Source organism: Gigantopelta aegis, chromosome 15 (genome assembly GCF_016097555.1).
Source record: "Gigantopelta aegis isolate Gae_Host chromosome 15, Gae_host_genome, whole genome shotgun sequence".
Classification (NCBI taxonomy): domain Eukaryota; kingdom Metazoa; phylum Mollusca; class Gastropoda; order Neomphalida; family Peltospiridae; genus Gigantopelta; species Gigantopelta aegis.
The window spans coordinates 20,553,421-20,574,173 of record NC_054713.1 but is presented as its reverse complement, the minus strand read 5'-3'; the positions used below and the strand labels follow the sequence as shown (position 1 = coordinate 20,574,173).

The 20,753-nt window shown below is 37.3% G+C and overlaps 1 protein-coding gene across 2 annotated transcripts; it reads right to left on the bottom strand.

Moving 5' to 3' along the window:
* Positions 1-6,350: 6,350 nt before the first annotated feature.
* Positions 6,351-18,533, bottom strand: LOC121390682 (E3 ubiquitin-protein ligase RNF19A-like). Of its 2 annotated transcripts, none has more exons than XM_041522557.1 (7): positions 18,440-18,533; positions 16,186-16,765; positions 12,426-12,640; positions 10,654-10,798; positions 8,998-9,160; positions 8,181-8,292; positions 6,351-7,138 (listed from the first exon to the last, which is right to left on the bottom strand). In XM_041522557.1, exons 2-7 carry the CDS (start codon positions 16,713-16,715, stop codon positions 6,990-6,992), a joined length of 1,314 nt encoding a protein of 437 aa, XP_041378491.1. In that variant the 5' UTR covers positions 16,716-16,765; positions 18,440-18,533; the 3' UTR covers positions 6,351-6,989. The 2 variants fall into 2 exon arrangements, with proteins under 2 accessions (XP_041378491.1, XP_041378492.1); XM_041522558.1 differs by having other exon boundaries at positions 12,432-12,640.
* Between the last annotated feature and the right edge of the window lie 2,220 nt (positions 18,534-20,753).

Below are 20,753 nucleotides of genomic sequence, written 5' to 3'. Positions count from 1 at the left end.
AGAAGACATGTAGCGGGTTTCCTCTGATGACTACGTAAACTCGTAAACTCTATTAACGTGTCTCTATCCAATTAAGGTTCAGGCACGTCTCTCCCACACCCAATCTCTGGCATGGCTAGTGGTCGAGTGTGGGACAGAATGACTACGAGTCCGAATTACCAAATGTTTGACATCCAATAGCCGATGATTAATTCATCAATGTGCTCTAGTGGCGTCGTCCACCAAAGCAAACGTTAACTTTCTACATGAATTGCAAATAATTTTGAGGGTACAGTGATGGAAATGCATGGTAAAAAGGCTTCAGGTTAGCACATTTAGCCCGATTATGTATCGTTTTTGTTTTTTTGGAATTTGATGATTTATTCCAGCACAAGAGGGCAGTTGCCTCTCCCCCTCCCCACACCAACCCCCCTGTCTCGGCTACCTGCGCTACATGTAGAGTTCAGTGGGTTTGTGGTTAGTTGTTAGGTTTGTGGTTAGCGAGAGTTTACAACTTTATTTATTGCCTTAAGTTTTACAACTCATCAGCATACATAATAAATACACGTCTCCATTACTATAGTTTGACACCCAATAGCCGATGTATTTTTTTGTGCTGGGGTGTCGTTAAACATTCATTCATTCATTCATTCATTCAAATACACGTCTATATACAATATGTAGAGTATAATGGTGGGGAGCGATGTTTACATAATATGGTAAATATAAAAAAACACAATATAAATGCAGTATGAAACTAGATTAAATCAAATTATCTCTTAAATTGTTTACCCGAATTAAATATTTCCCAATGTTATTGAGTTCTTTTATGTTTTCAGTAGTTCGTAGTTGAATTAGCTTAACAACACTAGGTCGTCTATAATAATACGCTTTAATAAATGTTTGTCTCTAAGGTCATTATATTGGTGACATTGCAGTATAAAATGGAATTCATCTTCAATTTCATTGGAATTACAAACTGTACATAGTCTTTGATTTTTTTCCCACCTACCAAATTCTGTATTTAACTTATAAGCACATATTCTAATCTTTGCAAATTCTTTTAAATAAGTCATTGCTACAGGGTTTTTTCAAATAGGTTTGTAACTTAAATTTGTTTAATAAATGTTGATAGAGAGAAATCGGTGTAGGTGTCTTACGGTCCCATTCAAGGAGTTTTAGATATTTTTTTCTTCTTGAAAATTCGTAATAGCTGTAACGACAAAAGAAAGTTAATTGTGGTTATCTCGAACTGTATTTTTTTATACTGTTTGTAATTATAACAATAATATTTCAATTGTAACTTTATATTTATGTGAAAAAGGCAATTAATAAAAATGCTTATAATTACAGTGGGAACCCCCCCCCCCCCCCCAAAAAAAACCCAACAACAACAACAACAAAACCCTCTCCAACATGTAACAGTAAGTTATGATTATGAAACAAAATTCTTGTTATTCGGATCATCCAGTAGAGTTTGCGTTTTGCTACAGAACTTCAAAGTCGTGTGAACATAACTTGTACTCCCCGAGTCTGATTTATATGGGTAAAAGACCCTTATTTATTTATTATTGTAGGTCTTGTTTAAATCGACCATGAATAAACCTGAATATAATTCATACGATAAAACCAAAAGTGTTAACATGTTGGTTTGTGTGTGTGTGTGTGTGTGTGTGTGTGTGTGTGTGTGTGTGTGTGTGTGTTTTGTTTTTGTTTTGGTGGGGGTATTTGTATTATTTATTTGTGTTTGTTTTTCTTTCTTATTATTTTTTTTCTTATTGTTAATTTTATTTATTTATTTATTATTTGTCTGTTTTAATTAAATCAAGGTTATTAACCCAGATAAAAAAAAAAATATATGATACTGCCATAGATTTGTACCCCCATTATGCTTAAAACTTCTATTCTGTGCAAAATAATCACAGCCAATATACATTAGAAACATAGTCCCCACCAACACCCCACCGAGTTTTTCTGAATGCCTCCTTACAAAATGTGTGTGAATGAAGGTGGTCACCGTGTGTTAATCCAATAAAATTATGTCATTACAAAAATAGTCAGATTTCACAATGGCCAGTCTGCATGTCCCAGGTTTATAAGGAACGACGGAGAATGAGAACAATTGACAACAGAGCATTAAAAATCAAATTCACGCCATGTTAGGATTCCTGCGTGAGAAAATTAATATTGTGAAGACACGCGAACAAATATGATCAATGCATAGCCATGAGAGTAAACCGATCTCTCGCTACGCCAGGTATGACAAGCCAAACACCAAATCAGCTCGGGATAAAATAAAACAGTTTGTGTTCTCCATATTTGGATCCATGGGATGCCGTTTAACTACGTTTTAAATATATAATGGTCTTTGTGTTGTGAATTAGTTTAAACAACAAAAACAACAACAAAACCCCCACACAGTGTTTTCCCTAATAAATACCCCCAGCCCACTCCCATCTGTTAACCAAGATTTTGTTATATATACAACCACGTTTTAACAGTGTGATATAGACAGTCAAGTTTTAACAGTGTGATATAGACAGTCAAGGTTTAACAGTGTGATAGAGGCAGTCACGGTTTAACAGTGTGATAGAGACAGTCAAGGTTTAACAGTGTGATATAGACAGTCAAGGTTTAACAGTGTGATAGAGGCAGTCACGGTTTAACAGTGTGATATAGACAGTCAAGGTTTAACAGTGTGATATAGAGAGTCAAGGTTTAACAGTGTGATAGAGACAGTCAAGGTTTAACAGTGTGATATAGACAGTCAAGTTTTAACAGTGTGATATAGACAGTCAAGTTTTAACAGTGTGATAGAGACAGTCAAGGTGTAACAGTGTGATAGAGGCAGTCATGGTTTAACAGTGTGATATAGACAGTCACGGTTTAACAGTGTGATATAGACAGTCAAGGTTTAACAGTGTGATATAGAGAGTCAAGGTTTAACAGTGTGATAGAGACAGTCAAGGTTTAACAGTGTGATATAGACAGTCAAGTTTTAACAGTGTGATATAGACAGTCAAGTTTTAACAGTGTGATAGAGACAGTCAAGGTGTAACAGTGTGATAGAGGCAGTCATGGTTTAACAGTGTGATATAGACAGTCAAGGTTTAACAGTGTGATATAGACAGTCACGTTTTAACAGTGTGATATAGACTGTCAAGGTTTAACAGTGTGATATAGAAAGTCAAGGTTTAACAGTGTGATATAGACAGTCACGTTTTAACAGTGTGATATAGACAGTCAAGTTTTAACAGTGTGATATAGACTGTCAAGGTTTAACAGTGTGATATAGAAAGTCAAGGTTTAACAGTGTGATATAGACAGTCAAGTTTTAACAGTGTGATAGAGACAGTCAAGGTGTAACAGTGTGATAGAGGCAGTCATGGTTTAACAGTGTGATATAGACAGTCAAGGTTTAACAGTGTGATATAGACAGTCACGTTTTAACAGTGTGATATAGACTGTCAAGGTTTAACAGTGTGATATAGAAAGTCAAGGTTTAACAGTGTGATATAGACAGTCAAGGTTTAACAGTGTGATATAGAAAGTCAAGGTTTAACAGTGTGATATAGACAGTCAAGGTTTAACAGTGTGATATAGAAAGTCAAGGTTTAACAGTGTGATATAGAAAGTCAAGGTTTAACAGTGTGATATAGACAGTCACGTTTTAACAGTGTGATATAGACTGTCAAGGTTTAACAGTGTGATAGAGATAGTCAAGTTTTAACAGTGTTATATAGACAGTCAAGGTTTAACAGTGTAATAAGGACAGTCAAGGTTTAACAGTGTGATATAGACAGTCACGGTTTAACAGTGTGATATAGACAGTCAAGTTTTAACAGTGTGATATAGACAGTCAAGTTTTAACAGCACAAAACGATATTTTAACAGTGTGATATACACAACAATTTAACAAATATATACACAAGCATGTTTTAACAGGTCGATATGTATTATTATACACTACCAAGTACTTACAAATTTAGAGAACTAATTGAGAATAAACGAATTAGTACCCGAAAGAAATTAGCATGTTTCATAAATATATTAACTAATGAATTCAAACGCCCTTGACTACAAACGCCATCAAAACCAAACATATTTAATAAAATATTATCATTATCCACTGCACCATATTCAAGTTTAACAATCTATTCGTTTATAAGTACTTGTATACCCGTATAGCTGTATTATTACATAATATATTGATGTGCATGATTGTTTGTGTTTGTGTATGTGTTTGTGAATATATTGTAATTAATGTATTTACCGTCAACCATCTTGTCACGTGCATATAACAAAATGTTTATGTATATATTCCTTCTATGCCGTTGTGTAACGCCCCGAGTGTAAATAAAGTATTGTCTTGTCTTGTCTTGACAACCATTTTTGATATTGTGATATGCTTATCGAAGTTTAACAATACCGTATACTCAAAACACAAGCCTATTAAAGCGTTTTCAATTCATGATGTATTGACGAAATGCTAAACCAGATTCTAATTTAAAAATAAATAAATTAAAAGAAATAAATTGAAGGATTTTTATTTCGTTTACAAAGTTCAATGAATGTTGAAATGCGTGAAAACTGAGCGATGTATATCATACTATTAAAGCTTTGTTGTGTATAGTGCTGAATATCCATGTCTTTGTTTCACGCATTTCAACTGAATGAATGAATGAATGAATGAATGAATGTTTAACGACACCCCAGCACGAAAAATACATCAGCTATTGGGTGTCAAACTATGGTAATGCAAACAAATAAAGGGATGATCAACATCAATATAACAATTCAAGATTTAAATAAAAACAGTGTAAAGAACTGTGCAAAAATACAAATAACACAGATAGATACTGACTTTTACTCAAAACTTCAATTGTGCTGTATTGGCCATTCTCAAAGAGAATGTTACACCCCTGCACCACGGTGAGGTTACAGCACGCGCAGGGGTTCTCAAAGAGAATGTTACACCCCTGCACCACGGCGAGGTTACAGCACGCGCAGGGGTTCTCAAAGAGAATGTTACACCCCTGCACCACGGCGAGGTTACAGCACGGTCATTTCAACCGATAGGGGCGGGATGTAGCCCAGCGGTAAAACAATCGCGTCATGTGCGGTCGGTCAAGCATTGATCCCCGTCCGTGGACCCATTAGGCTATTTCTCATATATACGACATTTCTATACAAATAGATCTAGTGTAATTACTTCCACCCACTCATTTTATATCAATATACACGTCTTTCGTGTAATGTACGTAAATATTTACAGATTATATGATATTTACAGATTTATATCATAGAAAAGGTCACTGTTCCTAATTAGTAAGCAATTACTGGTAGACCGCTGTGTGGCCTCAGACCACAATTAATTTCACTATGTTTTCTCATGTAGCCCCAGTGGATGTAGCACTTTCATTAATTTCACCAGGCCATTAGCATTTCACAGGAAACATTACCTGCCTGTGCCCAATGAACACTCAAAAGGACGACCTCTGTTGTCCAGCTCTTTTCCGCGTTATATCAATGTAAACAAACACACGTGGGCTAAGGGACCGAATCACACCCATTTCTGTGCATTTTACACAAATTACACAAATTCAAGGTGCTCTGGGGGACAGTATGCAGTATCCAGTGTAAACCAAGTGCACATATTCACTAACTGCATCCTCTTACCTGTCAAACCCAGTGTAACAATCCAGTATACAAAGCAGCTCCCCAGCCATTAATCACATAACAAGAAAACTATATTTTCTCGCATTAGTTTCCGTATTTGGGTGGATAACTCTAGTCTGATGCCATGTCCAGTTGCTCTCAGCAAAAACAATTTGCAAATTAGTTATGTAACTATCTATACTGAAGGGCGGGACGTAGCCCAGTGGTAAAGCCCTCGCTTGATGCGCGGCCGGTCTAGGGTCGATCCCCCTCGGTGGGCCCATTAGACTATTTTTCCTTCCAGCCAGTGTATCACGACTGGTATATCAAAGGCCTTGGTATGTGATATATTGTCTGTGTGATGATGCATATAAAAGATACTTTGCTACTAATGAAAAACAATTAGCCGGTTTCCTGTCTAGGACTAGATGATAAATTACCAAATGTTTGACATCCAATAGCCGATGATTAAAATGTGCTCTAGCGGTGTCGTTAAACAAAACAAACTTATATAAAAGATCCCTTGCTACTAACGGAAACATATTGCTAGTTTCCTCTCTAAGACTATATGTCAAAATTGACAAATAATACTAATAACCGATAATTAATAAATTGATGTGCTCTAGTGGTGTAGTTAAAGAACACAAACTTTAACTTTACCTTTTAATTTCAACATATTATAGTTCAGTTATCAATGATACAAACGGAAACAATTCAGAGATATATTTTTATTATCCATTTTAATTAAACATATATTACAGCAACACAGGAATGTCTGACCACGAGGTATATAAGTCTATTAGTTGTCAAACATTGGACATTATAAAGTATAGAAATAGTATAAACTAAAATGAATTTGTCTGATACATTGTCATACGCGGCTCGCGCTTATAAAAGTGGTCTTTAGTAACATAATGGCAACACCATACAAACTGTAGTGTGACGTCATTAATAATTTGAGTAGCATGGACCCAAACCATGTATAAATATGGTTCGAATATGGAACCCTATATAAATACAGCCGTAACAGTGCCCAACGAAGACCAGTTTTGTTATTTCGAGTACCTTAAAAAAAAGAAAACCTGTTTTAACTTATTGGGGACTAAATCATGGAACTGTCTTTAAATGACCAACATTATTATTCTTACTATTACTGTTCCAGAAAAATATTTTTCATATCTTAAAAAACCACTAGAACCAAAACTTCTGTGATTTGGGTGGGTAGTGCCTCTCTCCATAATTACCCTCCTAGCAAAGGCACTGATTATAAAAACATTGTCTCAAATTAATATTGATTTGTGTTCAACACCGTCACGTGCTGAAAGGAGAGTTCATCACATTCTTCATCAGTATCATAGCTCGGTCACGATATTATTGGTTTCACCATCGTACGGCAGTAGTAACGACAGCGGCTTCATTGGCGACGTTGAGACACATGTGTAGCAAAGGGAGAATGGAACAACTCCGTAGATGTAGCCTATAATGCCGGGCATGGCACACCCTGAATAATAGCAATAGAAACAGATTGGTTTAGTGACAACGAAAATACGGGGGATTTGGGGGGGGGGGGGGGGGTTGTTGTTGTTGTTTTGTTGGGGTTTTTTTGTTTTTGTTTTATCTGGCTTGTGTCTCTGCCACACACATTTGCCACATTCATTTACTTAAAGAATGAATGAATGAATGTTTAACGACACTCCAGCACAAAAGTACACATCGGCTATTGGGTGTTACAAGTGGTAAGTATATGGAAATATTATTTATATAATTATGTAAAACAACAGTGTAAGGAGCTGTGGGGACAAATATAGTACAATACATACATCAAGGTAAGTATATGCTAAAACTGTTTATAGAAATCAAAGTATTTTTAAAAAATTATAATTAATTCTGGGTGGAATTTAAAGATTTCAAAACATTTCTGTTGCCAAATATATCATTTCTCGTCGGCTTGAGATGATCACACTCCACCAAAATGTGGCGCACAGTCGGTGTACACTGACAATGTTCACACTGCGGAGGAGGGTCCTTCTTTAAAATAAATGAATGCGTCAAATATGTATGGCCGCTTCGGGCACGGCACAAGACTACTTTATCCTTCCTGAAAGACCCTCCTTAGTCTGAACATTGCCAGTGTAGACTGACTATATATGCGCCACATTTTGGTGGAGTGTAATCATCTGAATCCAACGAGAAAAGATGCATTTTATTATCTTTCTCGTATACATTCGGTAAAATAAACAATTATATTTTTTTACTTTACCATTTTTTCACTGACATCAAGCTAAAATTCGAATAGTATTTTATGTGGCTATGGGCTGATACATAATATGGACAACGGCGCGGCAGTGACTTTATGCTAGGCTCAGACTATTAACTGTCACAACGGAGTGAGCACATATTAATCGGTCATAGGGGTTGTATACGACGAGAATCGAGTTGTAAGTGCGCTCAGACTAGCAACTGGACAGTCGTGGGAGTGATGATATCGGCGAGTTGGCCAACGCCGTCGTGACGGTTGGTAGGGTGACCCTAGCATTACTTACCCACAATTATTCCAGCAATGATTGGAGAAACAACCACAGAAGCCGCGACGCTGGCCGCAGTTGCCAACTTTCGTTTACGGCGTGACGTCTTGTCTTTAAACCGAGAAAAAACCTGGTAACAAAGGCGAATATCAATGATAATACAGATAACAATAAAACAATAGATATTATAAACGATTATCGAATAAACAAATGATTATGGGATCTACAGAAGCAACTACCACCAAGCTTTCCAAAATGTCGCGGATCCGCCACTGATGATGTTGTTACAGTGTAGATTTTTTTTTTTTTTTAAATTGTTAATCATCTGCTTACTCCCTCTACACCTGTCTGTCTGTTGGTCTCTCTCTCTCTCTCTCTCTCTCTCTCTCTCTCTCTCTCTCTCTCTCCCTGTATGTCTCTCTCTCTCTGTCTCTCTCTCTCTCTGTATGTCTCTCTCTCTCGCTCTGTATCTCTCTCGCTCTTTCTCTCTCCCTCCCTCTCACTCTCTCTTCTTCCCGATATTCATTTAATCTATACATACTTTCAAATATTCATGCTTATATCCAATTGATGCCCAAGCACGCTGTCCTGTGCACAAATCGCCGCTACTCGGGCTGTCTGTCCTGGACAGTGGATTCTGTGGTTACTATAGTGAGACAGACGTCGGTGTAGTGGACTTACACCTACCCAATGAGATGTTAACTCGCTCTGGTACCTGAATGCGGAAACAGTCCGATGGCGTAACCATTATACCACCGAGGCCGTAGAAATAGTATGGGTGGTATGACTGATATACTAATACACCTTTCAGCGATTGGAATACAAAACAAAATACCTTTACTCCCACCAACACCGGAAAACCAACGATCATGGTAGGAAGGGCAATGGTGACGGCAATACCGATTGCAATTGGTGCTCCCACCAACAGACCCACTTGCCAGAGCATTCTCTTCTTCTTGTCCCATGTCTTACGCCCATAGTAGCTACACCCTGTTGCGCTACAGAATAAAACAGTTCGTCAATGAATATATACCAAACTAATATATAAAAACGTGTAGCTATTTGGTAAATGTGCTTAAATAGAAGACAACTTGTGACTTGCTTGGAGCAGGGGGGTTTCAACTAGTGTTGTGGATCTTTTGGAATTTCAATAACGATTATTGGTTATAATCGGTTAAGACCAACCGATCAACTCTTCGATTACAAAATCGGTTAAAATTATATGAACATAAGAAGCATTTGAATTATAAGCACCTATTGTCGTGTTAACTAGGATAGACCCTACAAATGGCTCATTTTAGCTTCAATGTGTGTGTGTGAGTGTGTGTGTGTGTGTGTGCGTGCGTGCGCACATGAAAACAAATCCCCAACCCCAACATATTTACATTATATATCAATTCCATCATTTTAATTGGAGGAACAGTTACAGTTAACATTTCCCCACACAATCGATTATTGATTTTTATAATCGATCATCTCATCGGTAGGGTCAAACCGATCATCTTTCGATTAAAATCGATCACTGGAATACCACTAGTTTCAACCCCCACTCACCCACCCCTGCACACGTGGTTGAGTTCTTCAGTTAGAAGAAAAGGCACTTTCATAGGTATTTTGTATTTCGACCCCTAAATCGCCCCCCCCCCCCCCCCCCCCCCAACCCCCGTCCAGTGCTATGCATGGCACTGAACTCTTCGTCTTACAGTTGCACAGTTCACTTGATGCGACTGGAAACTAATATTAAAGTGAAGATTAAGTCGTGACCCAGCCTACCCTCAATTTTTGGTGAAATAGTTATATTTGCATTTGTATAAGGCCAGCCCTCTTGGTAATTTTGGGAAGCAACGTCATGAAATAATGCGGCTTCGACAGCCTTAGCTCTGTGTAATGGCTTACCAAAATGACGTCCTTTCATCGCCTCTTTCATCTTACGTTTGAAACGTTTTGACATGGTCCAAGCTTGTTATTCATAAAAATAACATGGATAATATGGATAATAAAGACATTATTATATTCGAATGTGAATCATACCGATTTTACGAAACTCATGGTGTCCGGATTCATGACATATCCAGACACTCGTTTCGTAAAGTTATTACGACACACAAGCTCGTATAATAATCTCTATGAACTTATTTAGTCCCCACCCCGTCCACACATACACCCCTACCCCCATGAATCTGTACTCACCCGAAGAAGTGGTACTTTGATATTTCTTGCATACATTGCCAGCAAAACTGAATCTTGCATCGCAGACTGAACGTACCATCTCGTTACAGCATCAAACGCGTCCTACCCCCCCCCCCCCCCCACACATCCCCCATGAACCTGTACTCACCCGAAGAAGTGGTACTTTGATATTTGTTTACATACAGAACTGAGACTTGCAGACTGAACAAACTATTTTGTTACAACATCAACCCCTTCCTTCAACCCCAGCCTCTACACACACCCCCCCCCCCCCCCCCCCCCCCCATAAACCTGGGCTCACCCGAAGAAGTGGTAGTGTGATATTTCTTGCATACACTGCCAGCAGAACTTGGTCTTGCAGACGGAACAAACCATCTCGTTACAGGACCCGTCGAAGGTCTTGAGGATGAGGAAGTTACACCTCGGGCATGGCTTCATCTCGCCCACTGGAAGGAAAGGTGGAAGGAATAGCTGACTGACGGATAGAATGAATGAATGAATGAATGAATGAATGTTTAACGACACCCCCGCACGAAAAATACATCGGCTATTGGGTGTCAAACTATGGTAATGCAAACAAATAAGGTGATGATCAACATCAATATGAAAATTCAAGATTTAAATAAAAACAGTGTAAAGAACTGTGCGAAAAAAAAAAAATCACAGATAGATACTGACTTTACAAAAAATTTCAATTTGTGCTGTATTGGCCATTCTGAAAGAGAATGTTACACCCTTGCACCACGGTGAGGTTACAGCACGCACAGGGGACTGGCGGATAGATGAGGACGAATCAATTAATTAAGGGATAAACGAATGAATGAATGAATGAAAATTAAAAGAAAAGTTTTTGTCTTAAAAGAATTCAGAGGGAATGAATGAATGTTTAACGACACCCCAGCACAAAAATACATATCGGTTATTGGGTGTCAGAAAGGTAATGAATGAATGAATGAATGAATGTTTAACGACACCCCAGCACAAAAATACACATCGGGTACCCGGTATGAAGGGTAAAATTACTATGCCTAAAATCGTGGAAATTAATGAATACATTGTTTTGTTAATTTTTAGACAGATTATAGGCAGAGAAATGCCACTTAAAATTTATCAAAATACGTGAAATACAGTGTTCAATTTCAAAAAGATTTCAAAGTTATGGTCCGTTTTGTTTTTATTTTCTAGCAGAAAGAAGGTTATATAGCGTCGGACATATGGTTAAGGACCACACATATATTGAGAGAGGAAACCCGCTGTCACCACTTCATGGGCTACTCTTTTCGATTAGCAGCAAGAGATCTTTTATATACACCATCCCATAGACAGGATAGCACATACTACGGCCTTTGATGTACCAGTCGTGGTGCACTGGCTGGAGCGAGAAATAGCCCAATGGGCCCACCGACGAGGATCGATGACCGCGCACCAAGCGAGCGCTTTACCACGGGGCTCGTCTCGCCCCTTTTCTAGCAGAAAGCCTGGCTGTAATCTAGACCCGCTTTTTGTTTTGCTTTGTTTCATCGTTTTAACACGATGATTTAACATAATACAACGTGGTCTAATTATGATCTCCTCTGACAGAGATCACCTTCCAATATAATGGAATATGTCCAAAATTTATTTTGTTTTTGTTTAACGACACCACTTGAGCACATTGATTAATTAATCATCAGCTATTGGATGTCAAACATTTGGTAATTATGAATCGTAGTCATCAGAGGAAACCCGCGACATTTTTCCTAATGCAGAAAGGGGTCTTTTATATGCACTTCCCCACAGACAGGAAAGCACATACCACTGCCTTTGTCCAGTTGTGGTGCACTGGTTGGAAAGGGAAAAAAACTATCAACTGAATGGATCCATCGAGGTGGTTTGATCCTGCGACGCAAGCACCTCAAGTGAGCACTCAACCGACTGAGCTAAAATCCCGCCCCAAAATGTTTCTAGTATACAATTATAACACACCGATAATGCATATATTAATTTCTTATTTATTATATGACCGTTACGAAATAACCGTTATACTTTTTAAAAACAACAACAAAAAAACCCGTTATTAAAAGTAACAGTCACCTTTACCCGCATACTCTGCCTCCTTATGGCAAGATTTGTCAGTGACAAATTCCGATTGGCTGTTTTTTAAGAGCAGCAGTTCTTCGCGCATGTCGTAGCACTTCCGGTTTGGATGCCATTTCCTCCTGCAGTGATAGCAGAAGAGTGTCCCACACTCGGGTGTTTCGCACTTCAGAATGGGACATTTGCGGCACCCTGACGCTATTACGGCATAACTGGAAGAATGAAACAAACCTGCAAAGACTGTGCCATGTAAATACAAGTAGTAAGACGCAGCACAGGCGTACGGGCTCCCATTTTTGTAAGGGGGTGGGGGTGGGGTGGAGGGGGCAGGCTGGTTTTTTGCTCGAATTAAACGAAAATGCCCGAATCAGGATAACAAAATTTTTTCGTATTAGCATTACTACCAAACAGGTAAATATCGGGTTGCAAAAGAATCACAACGCATTTTCACATGGATCACAATTAATTTCGAGGGCAGGATCATGGAAATACATGGTAAAAAAGGTGTCAGGTTAATACATTGTGTCCGAATATCCGTATCATTTTTGCCAAAATTTGAGGTTTTGCTCCAGAACTAAGGTGACCCCGCCCCCTGTGGCGTACGCTTATGAGACGTAGGATATCAATCAACAAAGTTACTCTGGACTCGAAATACGGAGTAAAATATGGCCTGTTGTTAACTTATGTTTAAAAAAAAACGAGCCAACAGATACAAGTCCTGCTAATAACAATATATATATATATTCTGGAAATAAGACAGCATATGGTTTGAAATAGTGTGTGAAAAATTATGACCTTTGAGATGTATTATAAATTATTATGGAATTAAAATATAACAGTATCTTGAGCTAAATAGCAGATGAAGATAAGCGTACGTAAACCAGTCTTGAACAATTATCAAATTTTTATTTTATTATTATTTTTTTTGGTGGCTTTTTGAGGTGCATTTTTATTTCACCTGCTAGGTCTTAAAAAATGGGACTGCTTTTCGTAGGCCGTTATTTCGAGCCCTGGGGGATACTGGGTGTCAGGTATTGTAATACGCGTCATAAACATGATTTTATTATTGTAGGGACATAAAACAGGGGCTTCGTTTTAAGAACTAAGAAGGTGCAGATAATTATATTTGATTTTTATTCCTTGTGACATTTTGTGATATTGAGAATTACAAGTAGGACAATTATTGGACTACTGAGGTATTATTATTATTATTATATTATTTAAAGTATTTTTAAACAGTACGTTGATTTATATTTTTGACATTCAAAGAAGGCACTTAATTGCAATTATTTGTATCAGGATTCGAATTTAACTGTGATCGTGCAGCAAATTGCCTTAAGTAATACCCTGGCCTAGTCGGTTGTCTCCCATTTGTTACACACCCCATTTGTTATACGCCTGCATATTCCCAGTTCTTACACAATAAGTCTAGGAACTAATAAAGCAAACCCCTATAACCTTAGTGGAACAGTCTGGACCACTTCAACTGTTCAATTCAATTCAACTTTATTCCATCAAACCAATCATAATACATGTATGCATTTGTAAATTGATATGCAAACTGCAAATCTATAAAATAACGCGTGTTTAAACTAAAAAATCCAAGTGTATTTGTTTACTTCATAAACGTTTTATTTTAAACGGTTTTAATTGTTAACACATGAAGCCGTGAGCAATATTATTCCAGTTTACAGTACATCAGCTACATATAGAATACTATACGAGTTTTCGCTAGATATCATTTTTACGAAACGAGTGAACTTCCCAAGGTATCTGACCGAACGAAAGTGAGGTCAGATACCTTGGGAAGTTCACGAGTTTCGTAAAAATGATGTCTAGCGAAAACGATTGTGGTATTTTATTTATTACCTACCTTCAAACAATTGAATATTTGTCATAAAAAATAGAAATTCCTGCATTTCGAATATGTAAACATTTTACACTGTGGCGGAATGATATCACAAGACTGTGCACTACGGTATGTCCCAAAGGTCGCCGCTTAACAAAATAGTTTGTTCTACTTCCGGTTTTTAAAAAAAATCATATTTCGTCCCCAAACCAGTTCGCTACCTGTCTGGTCGTCCCAGTTTTACATATATACATGTATATTTTTATTACAGAAAAAAATGACTGAAATATATAGTAAAAGTTGTGGAATGTTGACAACGTAATTTTTATGAAAAAAAAAGTCCCGGTAGACTTACTGTCCAACCAATGAAAAGACGTACATCCGGTACGACCCTCGTGGTGCGTACCGTATTTGTACGACACCGCTATACGTTCACCAGGTGGGTGATAAATGCATATATTCTCTATCATCACATAGTAAATAGATAATTTGTAATAAATAAATGTGAATATATGTTCAGTTCTTGTGTGTTAATTGTTAATAGAGGAGGAGTCTATTATTGCATACTAGGTAGAAGGTATAGGATTAGCAGTACACTCAACCAAGACCTGTGTTGCTATAAGGTGTGTAGGAAATGGGACGTGTAACGAATGGGAGGATACCGCCTAGTCATATGCCTCAATGGCCTCAATGCCGTGCCTTATTTTACATGGTACTAACTGGTCATCATACTTAAAACACGACTCCTTGAAATCGTTCACATTTCTTTACTTTGAATGTGTGCTGTTACGTTATATTAAGATACTTGTTGAAGTTTTCCTCGTTGCCATGCTTTCTGGCCGCAATTATGACTAACCATATGACCTTGGTCTCTTAATTTGCCAAATACGAGGCCTGTCAATGAGTTTTAGACAGTACCGTGGGAAAGGCTAGGTGTATTAGGATCAAACGAAAAGAATTTAAAGTTTGTGTCTTATGCAAAGACGTTTTCATCAAGAAAATGGGAATATTTATGTCAAAGTAGAAAGCTCAGAACAAAAGTTAAAGTTTTTGTTTTAATGACACCACTAGAGCAAATTGTTTAATGAATCATCAGCTCATGGATGTCAAACACTTCGTAATTCTGACTCGTAGTCTTCAGAGAAAACCAGGTACATTTTTTTTTTTCATTTACAGCATGGGTTCTTTGATGTTCACTTTCCCATAGACAGGGCAGCACATAACATCCCAGTACTAAGTCCACACAGGACCAATCAATGGTGTGGTATGACATTATACCGACTTCTCTCTTTTCTCTCTTGACCTTTACAGATAACTGAGGTATGTGCCTAGGAACGGTAGATATAACCATGTATTGGCGCTTTCAGCTAAAAGACGAATTAAAACATAACTGCCCCACCCCAGCCCGCCACTCAATTTACTAACATCTTCCAACACCTATGCCATAATAGCCAAATCTCTGCACTATGTAGCTTAATAAAACTAGTACTACTTACACCTTTATTCATTTATACTTATTACGGTTCAAGCAGGTTGTCCCAGGCACACACATCAGCTATCTGAACTGTCTGTCCAGAAGTGGGTTAATGATAATTTCTTAATTGTTAGTGAGAGAGAAGTCGGCGTAGTGGCCTAACACCTACCATCGAATCGCTAAACTCGTTCTGGGTAAAAGCAAGTACCGGGATGCGAACAAGGTATCTACCAGCCTTAATTCGATGGCTTATCCACTATACCACCAAGGCTAGTTAGGGATTTTCGAAGTTATGTTAGCGCAGTGATATCGTAAATCCATAGTAAGCTATGATATGATACAGCACACGCCATAGTGACGTCTTAGCTTACGATAGTTTTGCGATATCGTAACGCTAAGACAGCTTTGAAATATTGGCCCTGGTTACTACGTACCCACAGTCTGGAGCTGGGCACCATCTAGCATCTTTATCCGCGATCAAAGCTCGCCGCAACATGAACTTGTCGTATTTTTCTATCATGGCCCGGTCGTCCTTCAGTACTGTGTAGATTCCTTGCGGGTCGATCGGCTCGGCACATTCCGGACATCTGATGTCGGTCCTGCCCTCGGATATCTCCATCTGGAAGTACTCCTGGAGACACCCGAGACAGCTCCGGTGTCCGCACGGCTGTACCTTCGGGAAGTCGTCGCGTTCTTTCACCATCAGGCAAATCCGGCAAATTCGGGCATCTCCCGCAATTAACTCTCGTTGGTTTCCGACATAAAGCACGAGTCCCGGCGTGTCGTCGATGACGGCGTGCTGTGTTGCCACGACGTTCTCGGCGCCGTCTTCGAGAGTCTCCGAACTCATCATCGCCTGCTCGACGCCGAAGTCAGCATCTCCAGAGGATCCCGAACGAGATTTTCTACCCCATAACCGACGTCCGAAACCAGTCTTCGTCGATGTACGGTCCTTTTTGGTCATCGTAAATTAAGACTTGCCCGACGGTGATATTACTTGATACAAAGTAAAACCTAAAATATGAAAATAATAACAACAACAACAACAATTTTTATGTCAACTAGTGTCAGTGATATGTAAAAGCATATTTTCACACATCACTCGTTGGCATAAAAATCGTATTCGAAACAAACATCATGAAATGGTCTATATATATTATATACATCTTTCCTAATTTTTGACAATATATTTCGTTCATCCAATCGAAAACATGTAACGCCATGATATATTTCTTACGTTGGAACTTTTGAAGAAAAGTTGCTTGACCACGGACCTTTTAAAGGAAATATATATATATATATAATAATATTATATATATATATATATATATATATATATATATATATATATATATATATATATATATATATATATATATATATATAAATATAAAATTATCTTTAATTATTAAATTAAAAAATATTTGATAATACTGCTGTGCAAACATACCTAACCAAGGTGATACTACCCCCAAACCAACACAAACGAATCGAAATTTTAATTTACACTCAATGACAGGACATTGTGTCCTCATTATTTAGCTTCGCGTGCAATCCGTTTTAGATATTTTAATATATGTTAATTTTTTTAGGTATAATTGCTTAAAATACAATTTTTTTTTTTTTTTAATTCGATCAGATGCATTGATAATCATCAAACTTAAACACGAAGACGCGACACTGGCTTCGATAACTAAAATGTAATAATTTACAAGGGACATTATTGAATCATAAATTAGTTCACAAATATATAAATATGATTTTTATATTTTCACGGTCACTAAAACTACAGTGAAAATATCACTTTTCACCGAATATCACTTTTATGGTTTCTGTAGATCTATATATTTCATTGTTATGTATACACTGGTGTCACTAAAGTCTGCGCATTTTGGCTAAGCATTTGTGTTACATTTTAAAGTTAAAATATATATGTTTTAATATCTACCACTGGCGTAGGAAGCGGGGGGGGGGGGGGGGGGGGGGGGATATAGGGATGCTTATGTTACGGACAATACTACTCTTAGTGAGGCCTACATGATATTTGTTATTGTTTATACTTGCCGGAAACTGTCAAATTGTAAACCTTGCTTTATTTTTATCAATAAAAATTAGTTTTTCTTTTATGACGCACAATAGCTACCGGTATTTAAAGATAACGCGCCAAAATATATACCGAGCCATAATACATACCGAGACGATACATGATCGCAAATGAAGTTTATTCAACTTTATTAAATTTATTAATTTCCCTGTGTCACAAGCACTAAAAGTACACAACGACGCACCAAAGGTTGGCCCAACAATCAAATGTGGTCATTGTAAAATCAAATTTAATAAATTGATGAGGCCTACTTGCTCGTCGCTACTACATTAAAAAAAAAATAATAATAATAAAAAAAATTTAAAAAAATAATTATATATATTATTTTATTTTTATTTTTTTAATTTAATTTTTTTTTTTGGGGGGGAGGAGGGGGGGGGGTATTGTTGGTCGGCTGAGTGGCTGGTCGGCTTTTTGAAGTTTTTCTATCCCATTCCCAGCATACCGTCAGTTTTAATTTTTACCCGTATTAAAACTACCATCATAGACGTATTTAGCTTGTTTAGTCTTGTGTTCACATATTTTATATGTGTGTGATTAACTACATGTATTTCCATACTGCTATACGGTATTAAAATACTCACGTTAAACACCGAACACCATTTGACATGAAAAGTAGACATTTTGTTTACAGTTATGAATATGACGTCATGGATATTTTGATTACGTCAAATGTTTGATGCGTGTTTGGATTTCTGACATCGTCTAAAGTCCGAACCACATTGCTAACAGCTGATAAATTACACAGCCCAACCACCAACTTTAAAAAAAAAATACATTTGCCGTGGAAGCGTGACTCGACCTCACCCCAAGAAAGTTCGCTCACCAGTCTAGACTGCCACCTTGCACATATGCCTGCATGCTCTCCTACCCTTAGGCCTAATTACCGTTAGTTTTTTTCCCACATTTTGTCCAGACACAATTCGTGAAAGAAACACATTACAATGACACCGATAATGGATTCCACCTACTAAATGTTTGATGATCCAGGGGCGTCGGAAGCGGTATGGCATGGCCGTACCACCTTTTTGACCCAGGAACGGTTTTTTTTCTCTCTCTTCCTATGACGCTCGCATAGGCCTAGAATAGATCTCACCATATACATTGCTTTCATGGCCGTACGTACCAACTTGTAGTTGCTTCCGACGCTCCTGAATCAAAGGAAATGTTTTATTTAACTCAACACATTTTATTTACGGTTTCTTTACGTCAGACATGGTTAAGAATGAATGAATGAATGTTTAACGACACCCCAGCATGAAAAATACATCGGCAACATATGGTTAAAGTGCTGTTCTAGATGTATGGTGTATTGGGCTATATCAATCAACATATTATTTAATATGATCAGAAAATTAAAAAAAAAATATATATATACCGGTATATTTTCCATTTAGAAATATTCCCCTGAAAAACAGAACCAGCTGAATTCGTTTCGGGAATTTCCGTAAGATTTGATCCGTGACGTCACGAAGGGAACCCCTTTCGATAGTCAGCGCCATTGTTCATTGCTTCTTTTGTGTTTATTATGGTTAAACGGAGTGTTGTTGGCGGCTGTAGCAATACAAAGGCCGTTAAATTTAGTCTTCACGCATTTCCTAGTAATGTTGCTGTGAGAAAGCTGTGTGTGAATTTGATTAAAACAAACGTGGAAAGACTAGACAGGAAGTAGCATAGAGCAAGCATTTTTTTTTAAACACTTTTTTGTGTGTAAACTGAAGCAAATGGACCTAATTAGAAGGAAAATAAACAAAACGTTTTAATTTTTCATACAAAAACCTCTTTTTTATAGTCGGAAAAATGACGATTTCACAGGTATTGCAGAGGCTAATTTCGTGGTTTTGGCAAAAACGCGTCTTCACCATACCACACTAAAATGAAGCAGTATAACAAAAAAACAAACAAAAATATGACAATTTTACTTGTTATCTCACCAAACTATTCTCACAATTTCAATATGTTTAGTCACCCTCTGTATTTTTAGCTGCCTGTCAAACATGTGACCCGTCTGCCAAAATTGTGTCTGTGAAATGTCGAAAAGTGAAAACTTCTTATAGTGTTGCTACATATTAATAATCAAATTATATATATTATTTCTACTACGGATATATACATAATTGGTGATAAAATTTACTAATACTCATACAAATTTACTAAACAGTGTTTATTTATTGGTATATGTATGTCTATGGGAAAAACCAAACGTTTATTGAGATGAAAGGCTTTCCCATCACCAACATTTTACAACATTACATGTATTTGCAATTCAGTTGCAAACAGTAATGTATATATAGCTATTCACACACACAGATAAAACATGCATTAAACAACAAGACAGAATATGATAAATGTTATGAAAGGTCACTAGCCACAGGGCTAGTGGGTTTTCAGAAACCACTAGCCCACCAAGAGAAAGCACTAGCCCAAATTCCTGATCAATTTACAAATATAATAGTAAAATGAAACAAACAATTAAATCATGTTGTAACTTTCATTTTAGGCCAGACAAGCAAGAGTATAAAACACACAAGAATGTAAACCATGTCATTAAATTTGTCCAAAGGTCAAGAATTATTAATCAAGTTCCACCACCTCTTCCACATGGCCACCACAGGAATTCACAGTATGAAGACTGTTCATTTATATGGTGTGTACCTTTTGCACACTCAATCTAGTGTTGAATACTTTCTTCTGGATCAAAACTTTCTATTTCAGGGCCAAGATGCATAATGCACAGTACAGACTGAAGAGTTTCTTGTGACATTTTATTTCTATGCAGTGTTTTTAGCTGGTTCAGTTTGCTGAAAGACCGTTTACAAGCAGCAGTTGATTTTGAAAGCATCTTGTTACAAGATTATGAATCGAGTTTTGATATCAGAATTATTTTAAAACCCAAGT